A 25,258-nucleotide genomic window follows, 5' to 3' on the forward strand; every position below is an offset into this window, starting at 1 on the left:
GAACTCAGCAGGTGTTTTTGCAGAGTCTGTTCTCTGCCAATCATTGTGCTGACTGAGAGTCACAGGATTCATTTAAACTGTGTTAGACCAAAAGCACCAGTACATAAGCCAGCCTACCAAGTCAGGGAGCAGATGGAAGTTGACTGCCAGTCATGTGAAGGATGCCCCTGGCATGACAGAATTTTAGAACTGGAAGATACCTTTGGATTGTGTAATACTAAGGCCCTCATTTTAAAGGGGTGAAACTGTTGTTCCAATAGGTTAACTGACTTACTCTTCCCAAAGTAAAAGATAATATCCTAATCTGGTAATTCAAGTCTTACTTTCAGAAAACCCTTAAGGAATTATAGAGTAAGGTAGTCCCATACCAAGATCTGGAACACAGGGATTTTATGCCATAAATCCATTCTTTTCATTATAGTAAGATAATTCTTCCTTTCCTCTCCTTCCCAGCATCTTTGGAAACTTTGGTCTTTTCAAATTACTCCAGTGACCTCTGCTGTTCCTGAGATAGCATCAAATCTTCAATAATTTCTTCTGTTTTTAAAAATGGTTTGATTTACCAACATGCCAAACTAATAGTGCATAAACTCAGCAGAGTACATTTCATATTGGCATTCTATTAGCCCAGAGTGGGTTACTAGCAGCACATACTTAAAGTTTTGTTCAGATTCTTTGAAAACTGATTCGTGGATTTGATGGGTGTTGTGAGTAAAGAAGATGGACAGCTCTTTGTAAATTAATGGGTACCCAAACTGACAATGCTGTGGTAGCCTGGTCATCAGTGACAATGCTAATTAAGCACTTGTGAGGCTCAAGTCCATCACAGCCATCCAGCACTCTGATGCACAAGACATTATAGAAGCTAGAAAGGATTCAGTCCCCGTCATAGAGGGACTTGCATTTCATAGCTAAGGGGCCCAGGGCAAGGCTTTAGACTCTATTTTAAAATGCTCCACATACCTTGAATATGTCACCACAGCAGTTTTCCCAGCTGCTGACGACAGCCTGGCTTGCCTGTAGAGACAGTGATGGACCCCGACCATCTCCTAGTTCAGGGTTTTAAAATATGCCCATAATACGACAGAGACCTTGAAAACCCATTTAGATCCTTTCCTCTCTTCTGGGGGAACCACACCCAAACCATTCCAACCAGATGAAATTCCCTCCTGTTTTTATATACCTAGCAGGGAGACTCCATAACCTTTCAACTGAGCCCTCACAGTGGGCAGAACTCTGGCGGCAATTCATCCCTCACTGCAGGACTGAGACACCTCAGAGTTGAAGCCCACTTCCTTCCTGACCGCGGAAACCCAGCTAAGCAGCTCGGAGCGCTCGGCCACGACCCCCAAGCGGGTGGCCTGGCCTCCACCGGCCGGGCGGCCCCAGGGTCCTCGCGGGGCGTGGTCCGGGGCTGCAAAGGTGCCCGGAATGCGAGGACTTGGGCCGCAGCGGGAGGGGCGGGGGTGGGCGCGCGCCGCTCTCGCGAGAGCTCGCGAGGTGGGAGCAGCAAGGGACAGGGGACTGGAGGTGGAGGATCCGCGGCGGCTGTTCTCCCGGGAGCAGGCTAGCGGCCCTTTCCCCGCCTCCCTTTCCTTCCCCTCCCATTGAGTGATTCAAGCCGTGTGCTTCCCACTTCCGCCCCCTCTGCCTAACATTGGAACTAGCAAAGCCGAACAAGTTGCGGCGGCCGAACAGCCGGGGCTCCCCGCCTCCTCCCCATCCTCGCCTCCTCCTCCTTCTCCTTGCCTGGCCGCCGCCGCCCCAAGGCCTCGCGACCGCCGCGCCCGCAGCCTGCACCGCGGCCGACATGAGCTTCTTGTTGTGAGTAGTCAAGGCCCGCGCGCGCTGGCTTTGTTCGGGCGACCTGGGCCTCGGGCCCCCGCCCGGCCGCTCGCGCTGCCCGCGCCGGGCGTTCCCACCGAGGTCTCCGGGAACCGGCCCCGAGCGTTCGCGCTGCCTGAGGGCCACCGCCTCCCCGGCTCGCTTCGAGCACGCGGGGCAACCCCCCAGCCCCCAGGGAGGCTCTCTCTCCCCGGACCCCCAACCTCAGCATATCCCGATGCCGCGCCGCATTTCTCCATCACCCCACCTCTCGCTCTCCTGCGTTTGTTTGCACGCTCTACAGAGATCTCACTCTCCCGCAAGACGCGTATCCGGCGTGTGCCCCGTCGCTTGTCTCCGTCTCTCCTGTTCATTGCTTTTTTAGGGGGGGGGGTCCCAAGCACAGAAGATAGAGCCCCTACTTTCTCCCGTCACCCAGGACCCTTTTTACTATTCCCCACGTAGGTTTTAGGGGTGGGAAGTTGGAGTGACAAGTCCTGTGGACGTTAACAGTTAACGAGGCTGCTTGCGGGTCAGGACCCCCGGGTGACCGTCTGGGGTCTTGCTTCCCCGAGGTGCCCCTCCTCCCAGCATGCTCTCCTGAAGAGTGCCCACTTTATCTTCTTAGACAACCGCCAAATAGGGTCTAGGTAGTGTGCCCTAGGTTGATTAGGGAGTTGTTTTGCAAATCATTTGTAAATGCCAACTCAACGTCACATTTAGTGCTGGTCATTTTTTCCCTTATCGTTCATTGCAGACGAGTTGAGGGGGATGGGCAGAAGGCTAGGATGGCCGGCGGGAGTATGGTGGCAGCAGACAAGGCTCAGGTCCTCGGTAAACAGGACCTTACACCGGGGGAATTCCTCTTTTGAAGGCTTCGTTGTGATTTACCTATGTTTAATCTGTGGTTGGAAAGCTAATAAAAACTCAGAGATTGAAACTTATCCCAAATGCTCCTTTACTGTTGTGGAGAAAATCAGCATTTAAAGATTATTTTTTTTTGTTCTAATACTCTTCTTTCCCCATCTCCTATAATATTTAGTCATCGCATTGACACCTGAATCCTGAGTATTTAATTGACCCTTCTTTTCACATGTTCATATCTAGAATACTAACCCTTTTTAGGGTGTTTAAAAGCAAAACTGAGCGATCGCAGAAGGCTAAGCGGCAGGCGGACTTGCTAATATTTCTGATATGTACAAGGGGTGCCTGGCTTGTGTCAGCCTGCCTAACATGTTTGAGCTTGTGAAACGTTTTTCTTAGGCTGATTCTAGAAGTTGATACTGATTTTGTCAGATAAGTAGTGCTAGATGAGAGGACTGTGACCTCATCAAAGTCTTTGTTCCCTATTTTGAATCAAGATATCCAAGCATCTCGGCTTGAAGCTTCTTCTCTTGAGTGTTTTTTCCATTGCTGATGTTTGATTTCTTCAAGAATTTAAAAGCTGCCTTTGAAATAGCAATGTAGATGATGTCTTGACTGCTTCTGATGGGCCTGTGTCTTTGGGAACTCGTGGCTAAAATTGGTTGAAGAAGGGAAGAGAACCATATTTGGCTGAAACTAGGGGATAGAGAAGGTTTTGGTGGTATTTCCTGAATATAAATACAATAGTATCCTATTTTTCCACGGCTCAGTATTTAATAATTACAGACATGCAGAGGATAAATTCATTTTTCCTTAAGTATATTATTAGCTACATAAGAAAAATCTTGCTCTAACTAATGTATATAGCACTGTTACTCTTTGAAACTATTTTGCACTATTTGGAACACAGTTTTCCAGTGAGGTTACATTGTAGCAGTTGATAAATTCTCAACTTGTTTTGCCCATGTGCTTGACAGTCCCCAAAAGTTAAACCTAACATTTTTGGTTTTGATTTTTGTCCACCAGTAGTTTAAAATCTGAAGTGAAGACCTCATAAATAGAAATAATTATTATCAGAAGTGAAAGAACAGTTTTGGTTATTCAGTCTATTTGGTATAGTTTCTTGAATATTTCTGTACCACCAAATAAGCAGAGAAGTTAAGAGTTGCAGTTTAAGAGTTAAATACAAATATTTTCCTCCAGTTCTTGGAAGCTTACTTGTAAGGCTACTATACGTGGTTGAAGCTGAGGAAATAAGGGCGTTGTGAGATAGGGTTATGAAGGTGATGACTCATAACTCTTGAGGACTTTAAGAAAGAAGGAAAGATTGATTAAAAAAATCATTTTGCAGGCACTGAGTATCATTTATGAACAAAACAGACAAAAATTCCTGCATTAGTGGAACTTATGTTCTGGTAAATGACCATTAAACACTGAACATCAGTACATTATATAGTATGGTAGGAGGTCGATAAGTGCCATGGAACAAAGTAGAGTAGGATTAAGAGGTTTTGGATAAGAAGGTGAGGTAGCTAGGTAATATTCAGAGTGTTTAGATAATCTATAGCAGTGATACCTTTGTGTCACTTTTGTACAAATGGCTCAGAATAAATTTGCACTGCACATGTAAATCTGACAGGGACAAAGCTTTGGTTGTGCTGCAAATTGGTCTATGTGTATCTTGAAATTAAGCTTAACTCCCAGGTGGTGCATGCAAAAACTTTACAGAAACCTAATTTAACTTCGTAGACTCAAATCTTTAAACACATCCTTAGCACCTCTTATGTGCTAGGCATTGTGCAAGATGTGAGACTCCAGAAATGGCGGACAGTTTATAAATAGTCATCTATAGTAGATGCTATACAAGCACTGGGGTCCAAAGAATACAAAGCTGTTTGTTCCGTTTGAGCAGGAGGAGGGTCTCATTGAAGAAGTGATGGATAGTTAATGAAAGATGTAACAAGAGTTCTCTGAAAGGGTAAGAGGGCATGAGAGATTTCAGTCAGAGGAAATGTCATAGCGGCATGAAATTGCCTGTGAATTGGCCATTTTCAGATTTGTTCAAGATGCTGTAGAATTTGGTAGCTAGATAGGATCTGTCAGTAATACAGCTTACTCCCCTCTTTTTTGCTAAATTGGCAAAATCATGAACTTCAGGTTAGTGGCCTAATCAATGGTCTGGGTAGAATTGAAACACAGGTCTCTTGATGTACAGTTTTTCTTCTGACATTTTATGCATATGAAATTCAGAGAAATTTAGGATCTGAGTGAGTTCTTAACAATCACTCCAAAGATTTATTGAGTGTTATCTAAGTTTCTAGCATTTTTAGATTGCAGATCTTTTCTGAGTGATGGAATTCCACAGAAACATTTGACTTGGAAAAGACCAAGGTATAATTTCCTAATGTAAGGCTACTTAGTTGGAACAGAATTAAAACAAGTATAGTTAACTTTAAAATGGAAGTCTGTAGGAAAGGTGGTTTAGGAATGTGACTGAGTATAAACCAGGTCTATTTCTGTATGGAAAGAAACAAAGAGAAGGTTAGGAAAGGAAGGAAGAAAGGAAGGAACTATTTATTGAGCCTTATGCCAGATAACTTCCATTTGTGTTTTCAAAAGAATAGCAGTTTAGGAAAGAAGACCCAGGGTTTTCGCTGTGTTCATGTGTCTCTTTCTGTCTCTCTCCCTCTTGTACTTCTCTCTTCTCTCCTTCAAACCCTGCTCCCCAGTGCCCTCCCCCCCCCCATCCCAGCATCTTTGTTTTCATGCAGATGACCTGGTTTTAGTGCTTCAGTATCCTCACCTGTAAAAGAAGTTAATAATAAAAATAGTAATAGTAGAAATAGCTTGCTAAGCGTTTACTCTGTGCCAGGCACTAAATGCTTTAAATCAGTAACTCAGTTTAATAACTAGTAGGAATACCATTTTTACAGATGAAGAAACTGGCAAACTTTTCTACTTAGAAACTGACAAAGAACTGGTTAAATAATTTGCTCAAAATTATGTATCCAGTCAGTAGGGTAGCTGAGATATGAATCCTGGCAGTCTAGATCCAAAGAACCTGCCTCATATTGCCTTATCTATAATTGATAAAATGATATTAAAAGGTGGTATTCCGATAGACCTTGTATTTAAGAGAAGTCTTTTGTTACCAGATATTAACTATATTAAAATAGTCCTCATACTGCTAGGACAATTTTATAAGGGTAACCAAGAATATAATGGTGGAAGAGAAAATAGAAACCTTTATATTTAAGTAATACTTTCATTTTTGGTGTCATGCACATGTGGAGTAATGATGAAATACTGATAAGAAAAGAAAATAAAAATTACTCATAATCACATCTCCAGAGATAATTGTTGTATTTTGTGATATTACTTCCTAATCTTTTCTGTCACATTTTGTTTGTACATATTTTAAAACATACAAATGGGTCCCTTCTATACATAGACCAGGCTTTTCACTTGTGAATTTTTTAAGTCGATAAATTTATGTCAGTAAATATACTCTGAACCATCACTTTGAATGGCTGTTGACCAAGTATTATCTTAACAGTTGTGTTATCTGACAACCTGATTTAATATGTTATGCTTTTTGGTGGGGAGAAGGAATGGAAGTAAGTATGGTCATCTTTTCAGAACTGTAGTTTTGGAAATTGCAAATACTTGGCTGGCCTTAGTTTACTTTTACCATCTGATACAGGCTTGCTTTTGTTTTATATTTCTGAGTGCAAAATAATTACTGTGTGATTACTTTTACCATTAATGACTTTTTTCCTTGATGTAGTTGAAGAATTTTTGTACCTTTGGAGTTTTTGATATATGAAATCACATGTAGTACTTCTCTTCAATTGTGTATTTGATGCAGATCAGATATAATTGATACTTGATCAATATTGAAGCAGAATACTTGTTACTTCTTGAAAAATATGAGAAAAATGATACCTGTTAGAAACGTTAAATTAAGTCCTAAAGAGAACTTTTAAAATCTCCTTTCTTTCAACATTTCCGTTTTTTTTTTTAAGATTGAGATATAATTGACCTATAACATTGTATTAGTGTCAGAGTGTAACTTCTATTTTTGTTTTATATCAGTTAACTAACTTAAGGCCATCTTTTACAGTATGTTTAATTAAAAGTGTAGCTCTGAAACCTGTTCATTTGCAGAAGTGATTTTTAAATTTTATTTTGAAACATTTTCAAGTTTTTAGGAAAGAATAGCACAAAGAACTCTTATATATTCCTTATCCAGAGAACGTATTTAGTTTCATTAGCTTCTGTAATACTGTCATCCTCAGCAAAAGGAACCAGTCATGAATCATGTATTACACCGTTTTGTGTGTGCAGCCTTCTTTAAATGGAAATATTTCCTTAGTTTTTCCTTGACTTTCAGGATTTTTACATTTTTGAGGATTATAGGCCAATCATTTTGTAGAACATCCCTCAGTTTGAATTTGTCTGGTATTTCCTTGTGGTTGACCTGGGTATGCATTTGGGGCAGAAATATCACAGAAGTGGTGAATGCTTTTCTTACATCATCATATCAGGTGAATATAGTGTGTGTGTGTGTGTCCATTATTGGAAGTGATTTCTTTGTTTACAGAGATTCCCCATTGTAAAGTTATTATATATATTTTTCCTCTTTGTAATTAATATTTTGTCAGGAGGTATTTTGAGGCTGTATAACCATCCCATTCCTTATTCCATTTTCACCTACCAGTTTTAGTGTCCATTGACGTTTCTTCTCTATATTATTAATGTGATGCTTGCAATGCTCTAATTCTATCATTGCCTTTACATTTATTTGACATTTTTACTGTAAGGGAGCACTTATTCTTCCCATTTATTTATTCTTTTAATGTTACTGTGGGCCTATTTTATTTAATGAGTTATAATCTGTAACTACCATTATTTATTTTGGTGCTCAAATTGTCTTGGTTTTGGCTTGTGGGAGCCCTGTTCAGTCTAGCTTTGGTGTCTCTTTGATTTGATCCTGTCTTTCTCTGAGCATTTCCTTACTTTCTGGCACAACCAGATGTTCCAGGTTTATCTTACACTTTCTCTGTCCCAGTCCTGGAACTGGCTGTTTCTCTAAGGGTCTTGGTTTTGGCCAGTGGAGAACAGTATTTGGAAACCAGAATTTTGCAGCATATGTGCTCATTAGTACAGATGTTTTGCTACTCCCAGGCCCTCTCATTGGACAATGCTAGAAAATACATACACACACATATTTACATCCATTTATTTTTTCTGTATCTATCCATATATATTGAATGAGTTCACACTAATACCTGCAATTCTGAGCACAAGTTTCATTGTAGACTTATCCCTTTACGTGTTTTTCACTTCCTTCTTTGTTGGTGAGAACCTGGCTCCAATATCCTCAATATACTTTTAGTTGAGACCTCTATATATACCTATTCTCCTAACCTGACCACCTTCCCTTGTGGCTTGGGCTGCAGCTGTCATCAGCCACCATTACTCCTCTCCTGAGCATGTGTGAGCCCCTGCTTTGGCCATATTAAAGATGAAAGCATTCTGAAACTCCACTGTGTATGGTATGAGGGTGATAGTAATCTAGTTTTTCCTGCCATGAATCCTGTTTTAGGACCAGTGCCTCAGAGATGTGGGGAGGATTAGGGATACTGAACGTAAAAGGCCTAGCTCAGTAAATTGTAGTTATGTGCAACAGTGATGTCTAATTCATTGTCAGTATCTTAAGTGTGATGGTTGCTTGTTGCTGTTATTATTTTTTATAAACATACTTATTTCCGATTAATAAATTATAGCCAGTTTCTGTTGGTTTATTATCATATGTATTAGTGCTACTTTGATTTTCTGAGGTTAGGACTTAAAAGCAGGAGTTTGAAGGTAAACATTATCTGGGTTATAGTCTAAGTACCTCATAGCCAAGTAGCCTTGTTGTTGTTATTTGTAATGAAAAGTTTGAGTCTTCTTTTACTGCTACTGCTGTTTTATCTGTCGGAGTTCTTTTGTTGTTCTCAAGCTGAAATTTGATGGGAATAGTTCAGTCGTTGCAGTATTGAGTATTAATATTTATGTTTCTTTGTAGAAATAGTTAATGGTTTAATGTAAATACTTTCTGTACAGTATTTGGTGAAAATATAAAGTGGAAGCAGTAGGGATAAAAGTCTTTTATGGCAGCTTTTCTGGTATCTCGGGCTCAGATCATGTTCCAGACAGATGGGCAGCGGCATGACCTTCTCTTTAGAGAATCTGTTTGCTGGTGCCCTGCAGCGTAGACTTAACTACTGAAATAACTCTTTGTTTAAAAACTCCCTGTTGGTTATAGGTTTTCCTCACATACGCCTGGTTGCATTCTCTCTAACCCTTCCCCACACCCTGCCAAATGTTCAGCTGGTTCTCTTACTTTCAGGTCTTAGCAATTGCACTTTTGAGTCAGCGAACAACAAACCAATTTGTCAAAATTGAAGTCTGTCAACCGGAGCACAGCATTGTTTTGAGGACTGATGCTTATGTCTCCACTCTATTGTTAAGGACTCCCAAACATGTCTTATCTGTCAGACTGTTCAACTTTTTAATCGTTCCTTTGTTAACCTTGTCAATTTTTAATTTGGGAAATGGCAAGTTATCAAAAACTGAAATTAAAACATTTTTTTCAGATTATAGTTAGAGCCAAACCATACCAAAAATTGGAGACCAGCCTGTTACATGAATGTGCTCTTCAACAGTTGTGTTCAACTCATTGGTTTTAAGTCCATGGCTGATGAAGGTTAAAGATGATTGATGTTGCATTGAGTATACAAACTTCTTTGGGTGTAGGTGTGAAATGGTTGCATTCGGTATTTATGAAAGTTATAGGATATGTCTGGTATGTTCATGTATTCAGAATAGCAGGAATTTTGCAGATATGTGCTTCTGTATTTTTTGGCAAAGGCTGTTTCTGTTTGGGTGGATTTGGAGGCCTGCTCTGCTTGATTTTGGCGCTGCTGTCTCTATTGCTCCACTCCAGCATCGCTTTTTTAATAAGGAAAGGAGGTGGCTGGACTCCTTTCTTTGGCCCTCTGTCTTCCTGCAGTGACCATGGGCTTTTCAGGTAGAGATGGGAATGGGCTGGAAGTGGCTGGCAAAGTCCCAAGGCATTGAGGGCCCCTAGTGATATGGTGTTTGCCTACCACTCCAGCCTCATCTGCTCCTTCCGCCCTGTTCTCCTGTACAGAGCTTAGCCATTTTATTTGCATTTCATTCAACATGCATTTCTCCCACGCTGCCTTTGTAAATGCTATTCCTGTTGTTCTGGTTGGACTGCCTTCTCCATCCTACTCTCATTTCTTAGTTCTGGAGCCAACTCTTTTTCCCTGACTTGTGCCCTCTTCCCAATTTGTTAGATATCATTTCAGTGTCCTCCGTAGTCCTTATTTTAGCCTGTGGCAAAAGATACTGTACTTGTCAGTTTTCAAGCCTTTCTTCCTCATCAGAGTATGTGACCTCTTTGAAGACGCAGCAGTTTCAAAAACTATTTTTAAATCTCTACCATCTAGCATAGTGCCTGTTATATATTGGTAGCAAAACCTTTTTTTAACATATCAATGACATTTTCAAGTATTTTCATGGTGGTAGGTGGAAGTACGAGTGAGTCCCTTCATTCTGCTCTAATTTTGCCCTTCCAAAGACTTCTGAGAAAATAGAAATAGATGACTAATGTGCACAGAAAGACTTGAAACACTTTTTTTTTGGATCTTTATCTTGCAGTTTTGTAGAGACATTGTTGTCTTACCCTTCTTTCAAAGATTGACATATGCCGGCACGTTCCCTACCTGCCACTGTAAATTGTGTTCAGTAGTAGTGGATAAAGTGCTCATATCCCTGCGTCCCCACCACCATTGTGCACTAAGAATAATAATCATGAGGGTTTCTTGGCTTCTTGGGCTTTTTATATTTATATATATTCAGATATAACCAAATAAAGAAGTTAATAGTAAAGATTCTTCCAAAGAATTTGTCCTCTTTATTTCTAACAGCATGGTTAGGGTGCTTGCTCTTAATGCCATTAACCTTTTCTCTCCATTATTTTAAAAGGGGAAAATAAATGCCTCTTCTGTTAACATTTAGAATGTAAGCCTTTTTTAATAAGTGAAATTTAAAAATTAATAGTCATGTGAAAAGTAATGGTAGAACATAATTTTAAAATCTTGCTAGGAAAATACTACTTTTCTCCAAGATAAGCATGGATCACCTGTAAAGGTGGATTTTACAAAATGAAATCTTTAACTCCAATTGGATTTCTTTTTTTTTTTTAACATTTTTTATTGATTTATAATCATTTTACAATGTTGTGTCAAATTCCAATTGGATTTCTTGTTTCTTAGTTATCTTCCATATATTTTAATGCAAATGTAAGAAGCTGATAATTTAATGCAAGTAATAAACGTGTTTGGAAGGCAGATGGCATACTTAAAGCTGTAAAAATGACCTATAGATTCTGGAGGTAGATCTAAAAACTGCTTTTCACTTACTACTCTTGATGCATATGTTGCTTTTCTCATGGGGTCTGATAGAGAGCTCTGCCAGGGTTTTTCTTTCTGGGTAAGTTCAGAGTGGAAAGTCTTTCTCCCAAACTATAAGTGAATGGTAGTGTCCAGTTGCTAGTTAATCTGAAGAATATGCCTTTATGATACGCTTATTGTTTCTGAGCACTTACAGGTCAAACTGTTATGAGTGTGAGTAAGTTATATGTTACGACAATTCAGAACACTATCATTTTATCAGTAAATACTTTGCATAATTGTATGTGTGAGAAAACCTGCTAGCCTTAATGAATTTGTCCCTTTTTTAACAACAGTTCTGATGTTTACATTTTACATAGTTCAAAAAGAAGCTGGGGAGAAGAGGGGAAGATTTTTGCATTATGTTTTATGCATTTTTTTCTCTTTTGTTTTTTCCTGTTTGATGGCTTTTACTCCTGTTATTCTCTTAGTTTTAAATGGCCACAGCTGAAGCCGTTTCCAAGAAATGGGGAGCTTTGCTGAATCCCAGATAATGTAAAATGTCACTTTTGCAGTTGGCTATATTAGGATTAAAGGGGCTTTTGAAAAATTATACCTTTCCTGGAGTTTTATACAGCCCTTTCTCTGCCTTGTGTTCCCAGGTTTGGCTGCATCTGTGTATTGTTTTCACAGGGACCTTTCTAACATCGCACTGGTAACCATGAACCATTCTTGTTTTTAGCCTTTGTTTGGAGGACTCATGATTGTCCTGTACTTGGGTACCGTATGCTCATGCTGAAGCTGTTAGTGATCTGAAGGATGGAAATCCTTGCTTCTGAACAGAAAGGGAGAATGAAACAATCTTTTTTTTTTTTTTAACATTTTTATTGATTCATAATCATTTTACAGTGTTGTGTGAAACAATCTTGAATAAAAGAAATATTTTCCCTCAGTTCCTTTATGAAGAATTCAGTTATTCTTGTGATCTGCAGTATGTAAGTTGGGCAAAATCATGGTCCTTTTGTGCCTCATTTTCTTATTTCTAAAAGGACAGTTTTATATTTGACAACATTCAGTGTTTCTTCCTAATGGTGTTTGAAAGGTTTATGGCAATTTGTGGGATGAGATCAAATCTCTGGATAAATAATTTACATTTAGTGATTTTTAGGAATGGAAATGATTTTGTTCCAGCCTCTTTATTTTTAGATGAACCAGTTGAGATCCTGAGATCTTTGATTTTTCCAAGGCTATACTTAGTCAATTACATAAACAAATTCTAATGACACTAATCTCAATTATACTAAGAATTCCAAGTGTCTTACTATTTTAGTTGTATTTTTTGACATGACATGACTTCCCACTTTTTACAGTTGCTTATTTAAAAAGTACAAAATTAGATATAATGTAGCTTATTTCTTCACTACAAAGGATAAAGAGATGGTACAGATATTTTTAACTGATAACAATTATTGAGCACTAACTCTGCACTGGGTGGTGCTTTATATTTCTGTACATATTATTTGGTTTCAGAACCATCCTACATGGTAGGTGATACAATTTCTCTTTTTTTGCATTCAAAGTGTTACTGAACTGAGGTTTGGCTGCTTGCCACTCAAAAGCCAATGAACAAGAGGCAAGTGTCCATAGAAAGGGAAGGTGCTTTAATCAGAAAATCCAGCAATCTGGGGAGAAGGTGGACTCACGTCCAGAGATCAACTCTGAAGATTCTGCTCAGCCATGACAGTTTTTCAAGGGAAAAGGTCGGGAGTAGGGTGGGTAAAGAATCTCAGTGAATCATTGAGACAAGAGGTTGGTTTCTACATCTTTCTCTATTGCTTTGCAGACTGGCTGACTCTCTCTTCAGATGTTATCTTGCCACGTGATCTGCCTGCAGGATTGCTGAGAGAGCTGTTGGGGGTAGAGGGCTAATCATTCTTTACTTCATTCTTCATTCTTCTTTTCATCTAGGAAAAGAATCAACAGGTTAGGCAAGATGTGTACATTCAGGAGAGCATAAATCTGGAGTTATTTTAAGTTGCCTAGTGATCTCATTCCTATTATTAGGTTCTTTTGAGGTTATAGGGGAACAGAAAAGAGGCAAAAGGGGGAAAAGTCATTTTCAAGAGCGATAAATTAGCTTACCTAAGGTCACCTAACTAGTATAAGGCGAATTAGGGATTCTAAACCAGGAATGCCTAATTGCACAGACAAGATTTCTACTATTCCATATGGAGAAGATAATGCTTGAGTGAAATAATAATAGTACATGGCTTTCATTGATCTTTGTGCCAGGCATTGCATTATTTTACTTACTGGTTTCCAATGTTTGAAACAACTCTGCAGCACAATGCTTTCTTCATTTTTAGATGAGGGAAATAAGGCTCCAGAGAGGCTAAGTAGTCAAGGTCTCTTACTAAGTGGGGAAGTGCTCTCTGATTCCAGGGCCGTAGGTTCAGTCAGCAGTCACTTTCCACTACCCTGTGCTGCTTTTACAAATTGCAGCTTGATGTGTATCTAACTGATGGCTTTTGGTTTCCTCAGGGGCCATTGGCATATCAAATTGATTGAATCTGGCAAAGTTTCTAAGATGAATGAATGTTTTTGAAACAATTTTTGACAGTAGAGCTAAGGATGATGGCAGTAGCCACCAGCTAATAAACCTAATGGAGGAGAAGTCTGCATACATAGAGGTGATTTTGGCTTACTTGTCTATAGTCTATTGTAAATATGCTGGGGTCATACATACATTATTGTGCAGTATGCTTAGATTTTAGAGATAGACCAAGTTTATTAACATTTCTGTACATAACCTATTTTATTGCCATGTTTTGATAAGTGTTCAGACTTTAAGATTTCAAATTTTTTAAAATTTAGTTTTAATTTTTTGTCAGTATTATCATGTACATGATTTAATTTAGCATCAAATGGTTCTGTAAGACTCGTCATAAAAACAACCCCTCCTTTTTCTGCTTCTAGATACAGATACTTGAACTCTTACCTGATTATTTTCACTTTTAATTTCTTATCTCTAACTTATTTATATCGTTACATATTAATTTTTCATTTCTAGGCATTAACTATTGAATTCTTATGGAAGGAGAGGATGTCACTCCCCCCTCCCCATACCATATATATATACATACTTCATATCCTACCAGCTTCTCATTATAATTAGTACTATATAAACTCTGTTGATAGTTGAGCCAAGTATACCCTGTAATTTTATTTCTCCTTTCTTGGACATCTTTATGCTGTTTCTGGAAATTTTTTGTTTTATTTTCCGTGTACTCAGTACGTTTTTTTTTAAAGTTAATTAATTAATTTGGGGGGGTAATTAGGTTTTTATTTATTTATCTTTAATGGAGCCACTGGGTACTGAACCCAGGACCTTGTGCATGCTAGGCACATACTCTACCACTAAGCTGTACCCTCCCATAGAATAAACTTTTAGCTTCTAGTCTTTTCTCAGGATGAGGGTAGTATAGAAGTCCACTGTATAGATTGCAGAGGGGGTCCTGAGTGTGTAACTCCTTAAATGAACTGTGAAAGTCTTGTTCCATCTTCACTCCTACTTTCAGAATAACCTGCTTATACTAATTCCTGAGCCTTTTATGGGATCTGTGGCTTAAATTGAGTTGCTTTTAAGTTTAGGGTTAGAGTTTTAGGTATGTTAATTCGGTTATTTATTCATCTGCTTTCTAGTTCCTAAAATTTTGTTGTTGTTTCCTCTTTCACTCTTTTTTTGTCCTTATGGGATTGATTATTTTGAAAATTCACTTTATTATCACTTTGAATATGGAGTGGAAACTATGTGTATTTTCAGCCCACCAACTTTAACCATTGTTCTTCAAGATAGTCTTCTTATGGGTACTGATCCATTTTATTGCCATGTTCTCTGCTAATCATCCACAGTTGTATGCTATCTCTAAATGAAAGGAAATTATGTTATTGTGTTAAACTACTTAATGTTTTTTGAGTTCTTTGTTATTGCAATGTATTAGTAGGTAGTGAGTCTAAAAGTCCTTTTTCTAACTGCGTTGCATAACTCACTTTAACCAAAAAAAAAAAAAAAAAAGGATTAATCTAAATTTGAGTTGTGAGGAGCTACCTTTTATTTATTTATTATTTATTATTAGTCTTCACTGATATTCCAGATTATTCATGTTATACTTCTAAAGTATGCTTTAGCAAATCTCATTTAAACTTTAATGTCTTTGACTTTAATTATCCATTGGTTAAAATTTATCTCCAAATCAAGAATGATGTTTGGTTTTATTAAAAAAAAAACAAAATAAAACAAAGCAGCAAGCAAAAACCAGTCAGCTGCATTTGACATCAGACTTATAGGAGAAAAATTATTTATAACTTCTGTGTTCATGTTTCCAATATCTTCCTCTAGTTCCAGTCCTTAAAAGAAATAAAGGCTTTTCCCATTTCCCAGGACACTTAATCAGTTTTTGTAGACATCAACATGGGCTTCTTTATTTTCTTACGAATATTAATTTAATGCATTGAATTTTGCATAAATGCTGTGATTTTGAACTTTAGTATAAATTGTTTTACAAATATGAGCAAAGCTTTCTGTTAGAGTCACTATTGAATAGAAAAAGAATAAACCATAGAATATAGACTGTAGATTTTTTTTTCATTGAGTAAAAGACTTATCTTAAACGTCTGCTTGGTTTTATTCAGAATACATCTAAAGGACTAGAAAATAAGTTAGAGTCTTAGAAGGTTTCAGGAGAAAATGAATGTTCTCCCGATAGCCTGAGAGAAATGAGACAGACTAGGGCAGGAGTTCTTTTTTCTGGGTTTATGAACAGGTTTTAGCACCTCCTTGATTTTATGTGTGCAAAATATTATGTTTCTATGAGAGAAGTCTCATAATGTCTTTCATATTATCAGAGGCTCAAACTAGATTAAGAACTAGAGGCAAAAATGTCAGTAAAAAAAATTATTGTATAAATATTTAGGAACATTATGGGAGGTATTTCCCTATTATGTAGCTCAGAGATATGTATGAGTAGGCTCAAGTTCATTGCTTTAAGTTTATTTTTATTTTTGTTTTATTGAAGTATGATTTACAAATAGTGAAAATGCTCAGGTCTTAAATTTATAGTTTGATTATTTAGACAAATGTGTACCCTTGTGTAATCCACACCCCTTTCAAGTCCCAGAATATTTTCATCACACCAAAATCTCCCTTAATTTTTAAAAGTAAAACTTAAAAATAAAGTGGGTGTTTGATGCAAGGGCATACTTCCACTTCACTTCATGAAGTTTTAGAGATCCCATTAGCTAAATGAGTAGCTCAGCTTTTACGGAGGAGGAACAAGTAGTTTACTACTGCCTATTATTTGCACTTGCTGCTTATTTTCCCCCATTGGACAACACAGCTTTTTCAACTATAATGATCCTTTAGGTGAGCAAAACACTGGGATGACACAGTACTTCAACTCTAGGTCATTGCGTCAATTCTTAGAGTTAATCCTGTTCATACCCATAGTGATGAATCAACATCTAAGATAGTTGAAAGAGCCTTATTGAATAAACTTTCCTAAACATCAAGGAATAGCAACTTCTAAAAAGATCAAGAATTTTTGATCACTTATTTTAAGCATTACAAAATAGCTTCTGAAAAAATACCCACACAAATAAGACATGAATAGGACTGGCTCCTAAACTGCACACGTTAATAGGGGAGACAGATGAGTTAGTTTGGCAATATGATGATAGGAGACTGTACAGAGTTAGCAGTACCTGGAGGAGAGCATGGTTAATTCTGTAGGGGAGGGTCGAGAGTACTTCCTCTGAGAAGGTACCTAACAGGTTTGTGTGTAGATAACTGAGAGAATCAGTTGTATCAGGCTGTAGCTTCTAACTTTTCATCTGCCAGTACCTTTAGTGAGCTTTCAAGTGGGTAGAGACTAATCCAATTTTTGCAGGACCTTTCTTGAGAAAATGAATAAAAAGTTATGAATATAAAATTAGGTAACAAAGTAAATTTTAGAATGAGAAAAAGTTACAATAGATTACAATAATGTAAAGTCAAATTAATAATAATATGCAATTAAGCCTGATATCCCTTAATATTTTTTAATTTATATTTTTAGCTCCATACTTTTTGTCCACTTCTTATGTCAAAAATTTGTAAAATGGGATGATAGTTTTTAATAGAATAGAAAGATTATTTACTTTTTCCTCTAGCTTGGCTGATCAAAATGTGTTTATTATTACTGATAGTAGACATATTCACATTCCCAGCTCATTTTACTGATAATGTCATGGAATATTTTAAGGTTGTTGTCAAATCTGGAGAAATTTTCATTAAGTTTCTTCCATATATGAAACACTGTTCTTACATTGGTGCCAATACCCTGTGGAGCTCATATCCAGGTGATGCTGGTCCTGCGCATTAGTACAAATGATCAGGTAAGGCAGTGCTTGGGTGGTAGGGATACTCCTGGAAGTAATTCCTATACTGAGACTGGCAATCATCTAATCATACATGGAAGTGATTGTGAACTGCGTGTGTCCTCTGAAATCTAAACTAAATATATCCTCAGTTCAATTCCCTTTAGCCAAATACCCAGAATACCTCACTGACCAAGGAAGAAGTTTGCTGGAGGGGAGTCAGAGACAGCAGTCTTAACCAATTGCAGTTAGCTTACCTTTGCAATTTTCGTGAAAACAAGCTTACTTCTGCAATTTTTTGTGAAAGCACACAACCATGGGAACACATTACCAGCACTCATTCCAGTACCTTGGAAGGGACCCTGCTATAGGGGGTCCTTGAAGTTTAAACTGACAGTGTCATGTAAATCCTTATACAGTCTTGTGCTGTAATTTTGTGCTTAGATGATTCCATTTGTTCAACTGAAGTACCGTAATGTTAGTTTAAAACATAATGCATGTACTACTATGCATCTGTAGTATGTGCGGTGCTTCTGTATCTTTTATGACTGGGCATGTTTGTATAAGCTGAGAATGTAAATTTAGCAAATGGCAAAGTATTTGCTTTACCTTTATGTTTTTGACCTGGAATCCTTTATCAGTTTATCTCAACAAACATTTATTAGGGATCTGTTCTGACCTAGACCTCTGCTAGGTTCTGGAGATGAAGTGATGACTTGATTCAGTCCTTGCCTTTGAGACTCTTGTGGTGCCTATAAAATAGAGACATATTATAGTGTTACGTATGAACACAGAGAAGATGTCCTCAACATAGCTTAGAATATCAGTGAAGCTTCCTGAGGGAAAAATAACCCCTGAATTAATTCTCTAGGGATGACTAGGCATCCAATGAAAAAAGAAAGTTCACTTAAAAGTATATGAGATAAATAGGCTACATCTGATTTTAACTTTAGGTTTTTTTTCCTTAGTCAGGCTGGCTTTATTTTAAGAATTTAATTTCAGAGCATTTAGACCATAAAACTGCTATGTCACGATTGCATTGATATCTATCATGTTACTGCTTCAAACTTGAAGGCAAATGATGGACTCTAGGAATTTTAGGTGAACTTTTGCTCTGGTGTTAACTTGAGATTTGTATCTGATATGAAGATTGTACTGTTACCATTACCACCAAGACTATAGACTTGATCTTTTGTTACACCCTTTATAATGAGCTGCAGTTTTAAATTAAATGCCAGGGGAAATTCTGTTCTTTTACTTTGGGGGAAAAAATCCTATTACTACACGGAAGTGCCTATTAGTTTTTAAAGTATAGTTAAATTACTCTAAACTATGGGAGGAAACTGCAACCTATCAAAAATAACTAAATAAAATGAAAAATAAGATCTACATTCTCTCTACTCCTCCCCTCCCCCAATTGGAGAGTTGCTTAAAGTGAAATGTCTTCCTTTGAATGACCCATTTTTCAGCCAAGGTGTAATAGGGCAGGACTCTAAAGGGCCTAAGATGGAAAATGAAATTTTGGTGTCAGGCGTAGGAAATATTCCCAATCCATCTGTTACTTCTCTTGCTGTAGTTAAAAATCTTTTAGATTTGTTGCACCAAATAAAGATAATGGATCAATCCTTTTCTTTAATTCTGGTAAAGCAACTGCTTCTTGCAATAAGAGCAAGATTTTTCTCTCCTTCAAATGGGACCTAATTAAACTCAGAAGCTTTTGCACAGCAAAGGAAACCGTAAACAAAGTGAAAAGACAACCTACAGACTAGGAGAAAATATTTGCAAATGATGCCACTGACAAGGGCTTAACTTCCAGAATATACAAACAGCTCATACAACTCAGTAACAAAAAAACAAAACCCAATTAAAAAATGGGCAGAAGACCTAAACAGACATTTCTCCAGTGAAGACAAACAAATGTTCAGTAGGCACATGAAAAGGTGCTTAGTATCACTAATTATCAGAGAAATGCAAATCAAAATGACAATAAGGTAGAATGGCCATCATTAAAAAGTATACAAATAATAAATGCTGGAGAGGAAGCAGGCTGAGACTTGCTTTCAGGATGGTGGAGTAGAAGGAGCTGGGTTCACCTCCTCTCACAGGCACACCAAGACCACACTAACTGCAGAACAACCAGCGATAAAGACTGGAAACTACCAGAAAGGATCTTCGGTAGCTAAAAACTTGAGAAACCGCAAGAAGACTGGTGGGGGGGGGACTTGCAATATACCCTATTCCCCTGGGTGGGTGACCCGCAAACTGGAGAATAATTACATCATAGAGGTTCTCCCACAGGAATGAGAGATATGAGTCCCATATCAGGCTCCCCAGCCTGGGAATCTGGCACCAGGAAGAGGAGTGCCCAGAGTATTGAGCTTTGAAGGCCAGTGGGGCTGGATTACAGGAGCTCTGTAGGACTGGGGGAATCAGAGGCTGTATGCCTAAGGATCACACAGAAATTCTCATGCTTGCTGAGACCAAGGACAAAAGCAGTAATTTCATAGGAGCCTGGGCCTGACCCCTATGCTGGGTTTGGGGGTCTCCTGGGGAGGTGTGGGTTGGCTGTGGCTCACCCTGGGAGCATGGACACTGTGGCGGACGTTCAAGAGTGTTCATCTGAATGAACTCTCCTTCAAGGAGGCTGACATCTTGCTTGGACATTAGCACCGATACTTGCCCCCACCCAACAACCTTTAGGCTCCAGAGCTGGGATGCCTCAGGCCAAACAACTAACTAGGTGGGGACATATCCCCACCCATCAGCAGACACTGCCTAACACTGACGCCACAGCAGCCTCTAGACATGCCCTTAGACAGCCCTGCCCACCAGAAGGCCAGCTCCACCCATCAGTGGACAGGTACCAGCCCCTCCCACCAGGAAGCTTGCGTCAGCCTTTAGACCAGCCTCACCCACCAGGGGGCAGACATCAGAAGCTATTAAACTTTGATCTTGCAACCTGCAAAACAAGTCCTCAAACATAGGCCAGAATCTACCCTGGGACCAGCTGGCCACAGGCCCCTGGGTGACGAGCAGGGAGTACATTGCTGGGATACATAGTACATCTCCTACAGAGGGCCACTTCTCCAAGGTTGAGAAACATAACTAACGTACATAAAAATGCAAATAGAAATTAGACAAAATGAGGCAGCAGAGGAGTATTTTCCAGGCAAAGGCACAAGATAAAATCCTGGAAGAAGAAATAAGTGATGAGGAGATAGGCAACATACCTAAGAAAGAGTTCAGGGTAATGATTGTGAAGATGATCAGAGAATAGATGCACAGAAGGAAGTTTATAGCAAGGAGTTAGAAAATATACAGAACAAACAGAGTAGAAGAATACAATTACTGCAATGAATAATACACTAGAGGGAACCAAGAATAGACTAAATGAGGCAGAAGAACAGGTCAGTGAGTTAGAAGACAGAGTAGTGGAAATCACTACTGCAGAACAGAAAACAGAATGAGGAGAAATGAAGACAGACAGTTTGAGAGACCTCTGGGACAGTATAAAGTGCACCAACATTCACATTATAGGAGAAGAAAGAGAAAAAGGGCTCCAGAAAATATTCGAAGAGATAATAGCAGAAAACTTCCCTAACCTGGGGAAGAAAAGTCACCCAAGTCCAGGAAGCACAGAGAGTCCCATACAGGATTAACACAAAGAAGAACACACCAAGACATAATTAAAGTGTCAAAAATAATTGCTACAGAGAGTATGGAAAAAAGGGAACCCTCCTATACTGTTGGTGAGAATGTGATTTGGTGCAGCCACTATGGAAATCAGTAGGGAGATTCCTTAAAAAACTACAAATAGACTTACCATATGATCCAGCAATCCCACTCCTGGGCATATGTCTGGAGGAAAATCTAATTCAAAAAGATACACTCATCCCAGTGTTAATAGCAGTACTGTTTTACAATAGCCAAGACCCTGAAGCAACCTAAATGTCCATCGACAGATGATTGGGTAAAGAAGATATGTGGACTACTACTTAGCCATAAAAAATAATGAAATAATGCCATTTGCAGCAACATGGGTAGGCCTAGAGATTATCATACTAAGTGAAGTAAGTCAGACAGAGAAAGATAAATATGTATCATTTATGTGTGGAATCTAAAAAAATTACACAAATGAACTTACTTACAAAACAGAAACACTCACAGATTTGGAAAACTTATGGTTACAAAAGGAAGTGGGAAGGATAAATTAGGAGTTTGGGATTAGCAGATAGAAACTACTATATACAAAATAGGTAACAAGGTCCTGCTGTGTATAGCAGAGGGAACTATATTAAATAGCTTGTAATTAATTACAATGAAAAATAATATGAAAAAGAATATATATAATTGGATCACTATGCTGTGCACCAGAAACTAACAAAACATTGTAAATCAACTCAACTTCAATTAAAAAAATATATATATACACAAAGAGGCTTAAAAAAAGACTTCTCTATTTTCAGTATCATTATTTAAGATAGTAAATATTTTTTTAAAAAGATAGTAAATACTTATTACTGCTATGGTAAATATTATTACCTGCTATGTCCCAGGTTCTGTGTTAGGTACTGGGGATTCAAGGATAACACATGATCCATATTCTTGAGTAATCTACAATCTAGTGAGAGAGAGAGAAAAATATAATCCAGTAAGCATGAGGAGGTAATGTTTTAAGCTGATCCTTTATGGGTTAGTGAGAAGTCTGGCAGGAGGATTGCTGTGGTCTGAATGTGTCTGCCCAAATCCGTAAGCTGAAATCTTAATGCCCAGTGTGATGGTATTAGGAGTTGAGGCCTTTGGAAGGTCATTAGGGTATGAGGACTCTACCGTCATTATTGGAATTAGTGCCCTTGTGAAAAAGACCCCACAGAACTCCCTAGCCTCTTCCACCATATGAGGATGCATTGAAAAGTGGGCATTCAGAAACCTGGAAGAGGGCCTTCACTGTACCTGACAGTGCTGGCACTCTGATCTTGGACTTCCAGTCCCCCAAACAAGGAGAAATAAATTGTTATTGTTTATAAGCCACCTAGTCTGTGGTATTTTGTGACAGCAGCCTGAATGGACTAAGACAGGATCTATATATATGTGTGTGTGTATGTGTGTGTATGTGCATATACCTGAGTATTCACTGAACATTTTTAAGCTGTCATTTCCTATATTGCACATTTGCTATGTGATAGCTACCTCAAAACTAAGGTGCTTTAAATGTATTCATTCATTTAATTGTCATAATGGTCCTGTAAAATTGGTGATACCATGTCTAGTTTTTTAGTTTTAAGCTTAAAGAAGTTGTATAATTTATCCAAGATTTCACAGCTAATAAGTTAAAAGACAGGATATGAAACTGGGTCTTTACTCCAAATCCTTTGCCCTTTCCTCTGCTGTATGCCAGATATCATATTAGTCAGTGTAGTTACAAAAATGAAGAGGACACAGTCTTTCATGTTCAACAGCTATGTAAAAGAGAACACACACACGTATATGTATATATGTTATAGGTTCTTTAAGCTACAGTGAGACACTAGAGAATGGACAGTTTTTCATGGAAGGTCAGGAAATGTTTTTATAAAAGAAGTGATGTTTAAGCTCCCTAGGTATTTCTTGGTTGAAATACCAGTATGTTTGAAATTACTGCCAACTCAGTTGCAGGTTGATGCTCATTCTGAGCTCTGTATGTGCAAGTTTTGGTTTCTTCCTTCTGACAGTCCCCGTTGTATAGTATTCAGAAAGTGTATTTACTGCTGTTGCATGGAAATCACCTAGACATTCGACTATGGGCACTTCCTAAAATCTCCTTTGGTCTAGTACCTACGTACTGACAGGAATAATGAATTTAGTGCTGAGCAAAGGAAACTACAGCCTGTATACAACTCAGAATCTCAAAGGGTGATCAGTGATAAGTGATAAAACTTTAGTGTCTTCATCTCTAGATGAGATAATACCTAACATAACTTCACAGAGGTAGAAACTAATTGGCCTTTGCTTGTGAAGTGCTTTATTATTTTCTAAAAGTATTAGATTATAAAATGTTATGGGGTATTAAATAGTGAATTGACCAACCCCTCTACCTGTTCTTGTATGAAGTCACTGAGTGACTTTATAAAACTGAAGTGCTGTGAGTATGCTGTAAAATTGGGAGGTAACTCAGTTAGCATTTTAATGTACTAGTGCGGTGGTCCCTACTCTGTGTTAAAGAACAAGATGTTAAAAAGTGGAATAAAAGTTCCCATGCCTAAAGATGTTTGGGAAATGCTAAGCTAAACCATAAACGATTTTCTTTACTATAGGACTTCCCATAGTTTATAAAACACTCATTTTAATGATATATACTGCATCTTTTGGCACTGTCCCAACTAGTCCTCACTGGTTAGATTATTAGTTACCCTCAGTCTGACCTTTCCTCTGAGCCTGAGATGTATATGTACAACTGCCTACCTAACTTACTCATTTGGGTGTTTAATAGGTATCTCAAGTTATTATGTCCAAAACCCATCTCCCCAAACCTATCTCAATAAATGGCCCTTTTCTACCTACCTGAGGCTAAAAACCTAGAAGTCTTCTTGATTCTCTCTCCTTCACCACTCTCCACAAATCCTGAAATCTCCTGTTGGTTCTTCCTACAGATATTGGAATCTGGCTTCATCTTTCTATCCCCATTAGTCCAAGCCATCATTCTGTCTTCTTTGTAGTACTTTCCTAACTGGCTTCTCTGTTTTCACTTTTGCCCTCTTCCTAGTCCATTCTTTTTTTTGTTTTGTTTTAATTGAAATATAATCATTTAACAATGTTACGTCAGTTTCTGGTGTACAGCATAATGTTTTAGTCATACATATACATATGTATGTTTGTTTTCATATTCTTTTTCATTATAGGCTACTACAAGATATTGAATATAGTTCCCTGTGCTATACAGAAGAAATTTGTTTCCCAGTCCATTGTTTACATGGCAACTGGAATGATTAGAACATTAAGGCATATTATACTTCTGTTTCTGTTTTTTTTTTTTTTGAAATCTCCAGTGGCTTCCCATTTATGCTTAAAATAATAATCTAAATTCCATGCTTTGGCCTCTAAAATCTTACCTAGTATGGTTCTACAAGCCTTTCTAATTTCTTATACCACTGTTACCATCATTCATGATACCTTAGTCACAGTTACCTTTTTACCCCTCTTCCTGAAAAAGTCACTTTTGTGCTGGTTTATCCTGTAAACCTGGAATGCTCTTCCCTCTTCCCCAGATTGTTCTATGGCTGATTCCTTCTTCTGGTCTTTCTGGCCTTGGAGAAGCTTCTCTAACCACATAATCTACTGTAGTGCCTTGTCACATCACATTATCTGTCACATCATTCTGTTTTTTTCACTATAGCAGTGCTACTTAGAATATAGTAGGTAGTCAGAATATGGTAGTTGGATGAAGGAATGCAAGAGTGCATAAATGGATGAAAGAAAATGACTTATTGAGGAAGTGAGGAACATTATTGGGAGACTATTTTTTAAATAGTAAACATTAAAAAAATTTTAAATTGAGCTGTAATTCATATACCATAGAATTCATTCTTTAAAGTGTTCAATTCAGTGTATTTAATATATTCACAAAGTTGGGCAACCATCACAACTATCTAATTCCAGATCATTTTCATCACCCCTAAAATTTGTATTATTAGTAGTCACCTTTCATTTCT

At 38.1% G+C, this 25,258-nt stretch overlaps 1 protein-coding gene across 1 annotated transcript in view; it reads left to right on the forward strand.

The window, feature by feature from the left end:
• Positions 1–1,556: 1,556 nt before the first annotated feature.
• MOB1B (MOB kinase activator 1B) overlaps positions 1,557–25,258 on the forward strand; it is a 54,397-nt gene continuing 30,695 nt past the window's right edge. Inside the window, exon 1 of the mRNA XM_072941121.1 lies at positions 1,557–1,824. Coding sequence (XP_072797222.1) covers positions 1,811–1,824 — 14 coding nt within the window. The 5' untranslated portion in view covers positions 1,557–1,810. The remainder of the gene's footprint in view (positions 1,825–25,258) is intronic.

This window comes from Vicugna pacos, chromosome 2 (genome assembly GCF_048564905.1).
Source record: "Vicugna pacos chromosome 2, VicPac4, whole genome shotgun sequence".
Lineage (NCBI taxonomy): Eukaryota > Metazoa > Chordata > Mammalia > Artiodactyla > Camelidae > Vicugna > Vicugna pacos.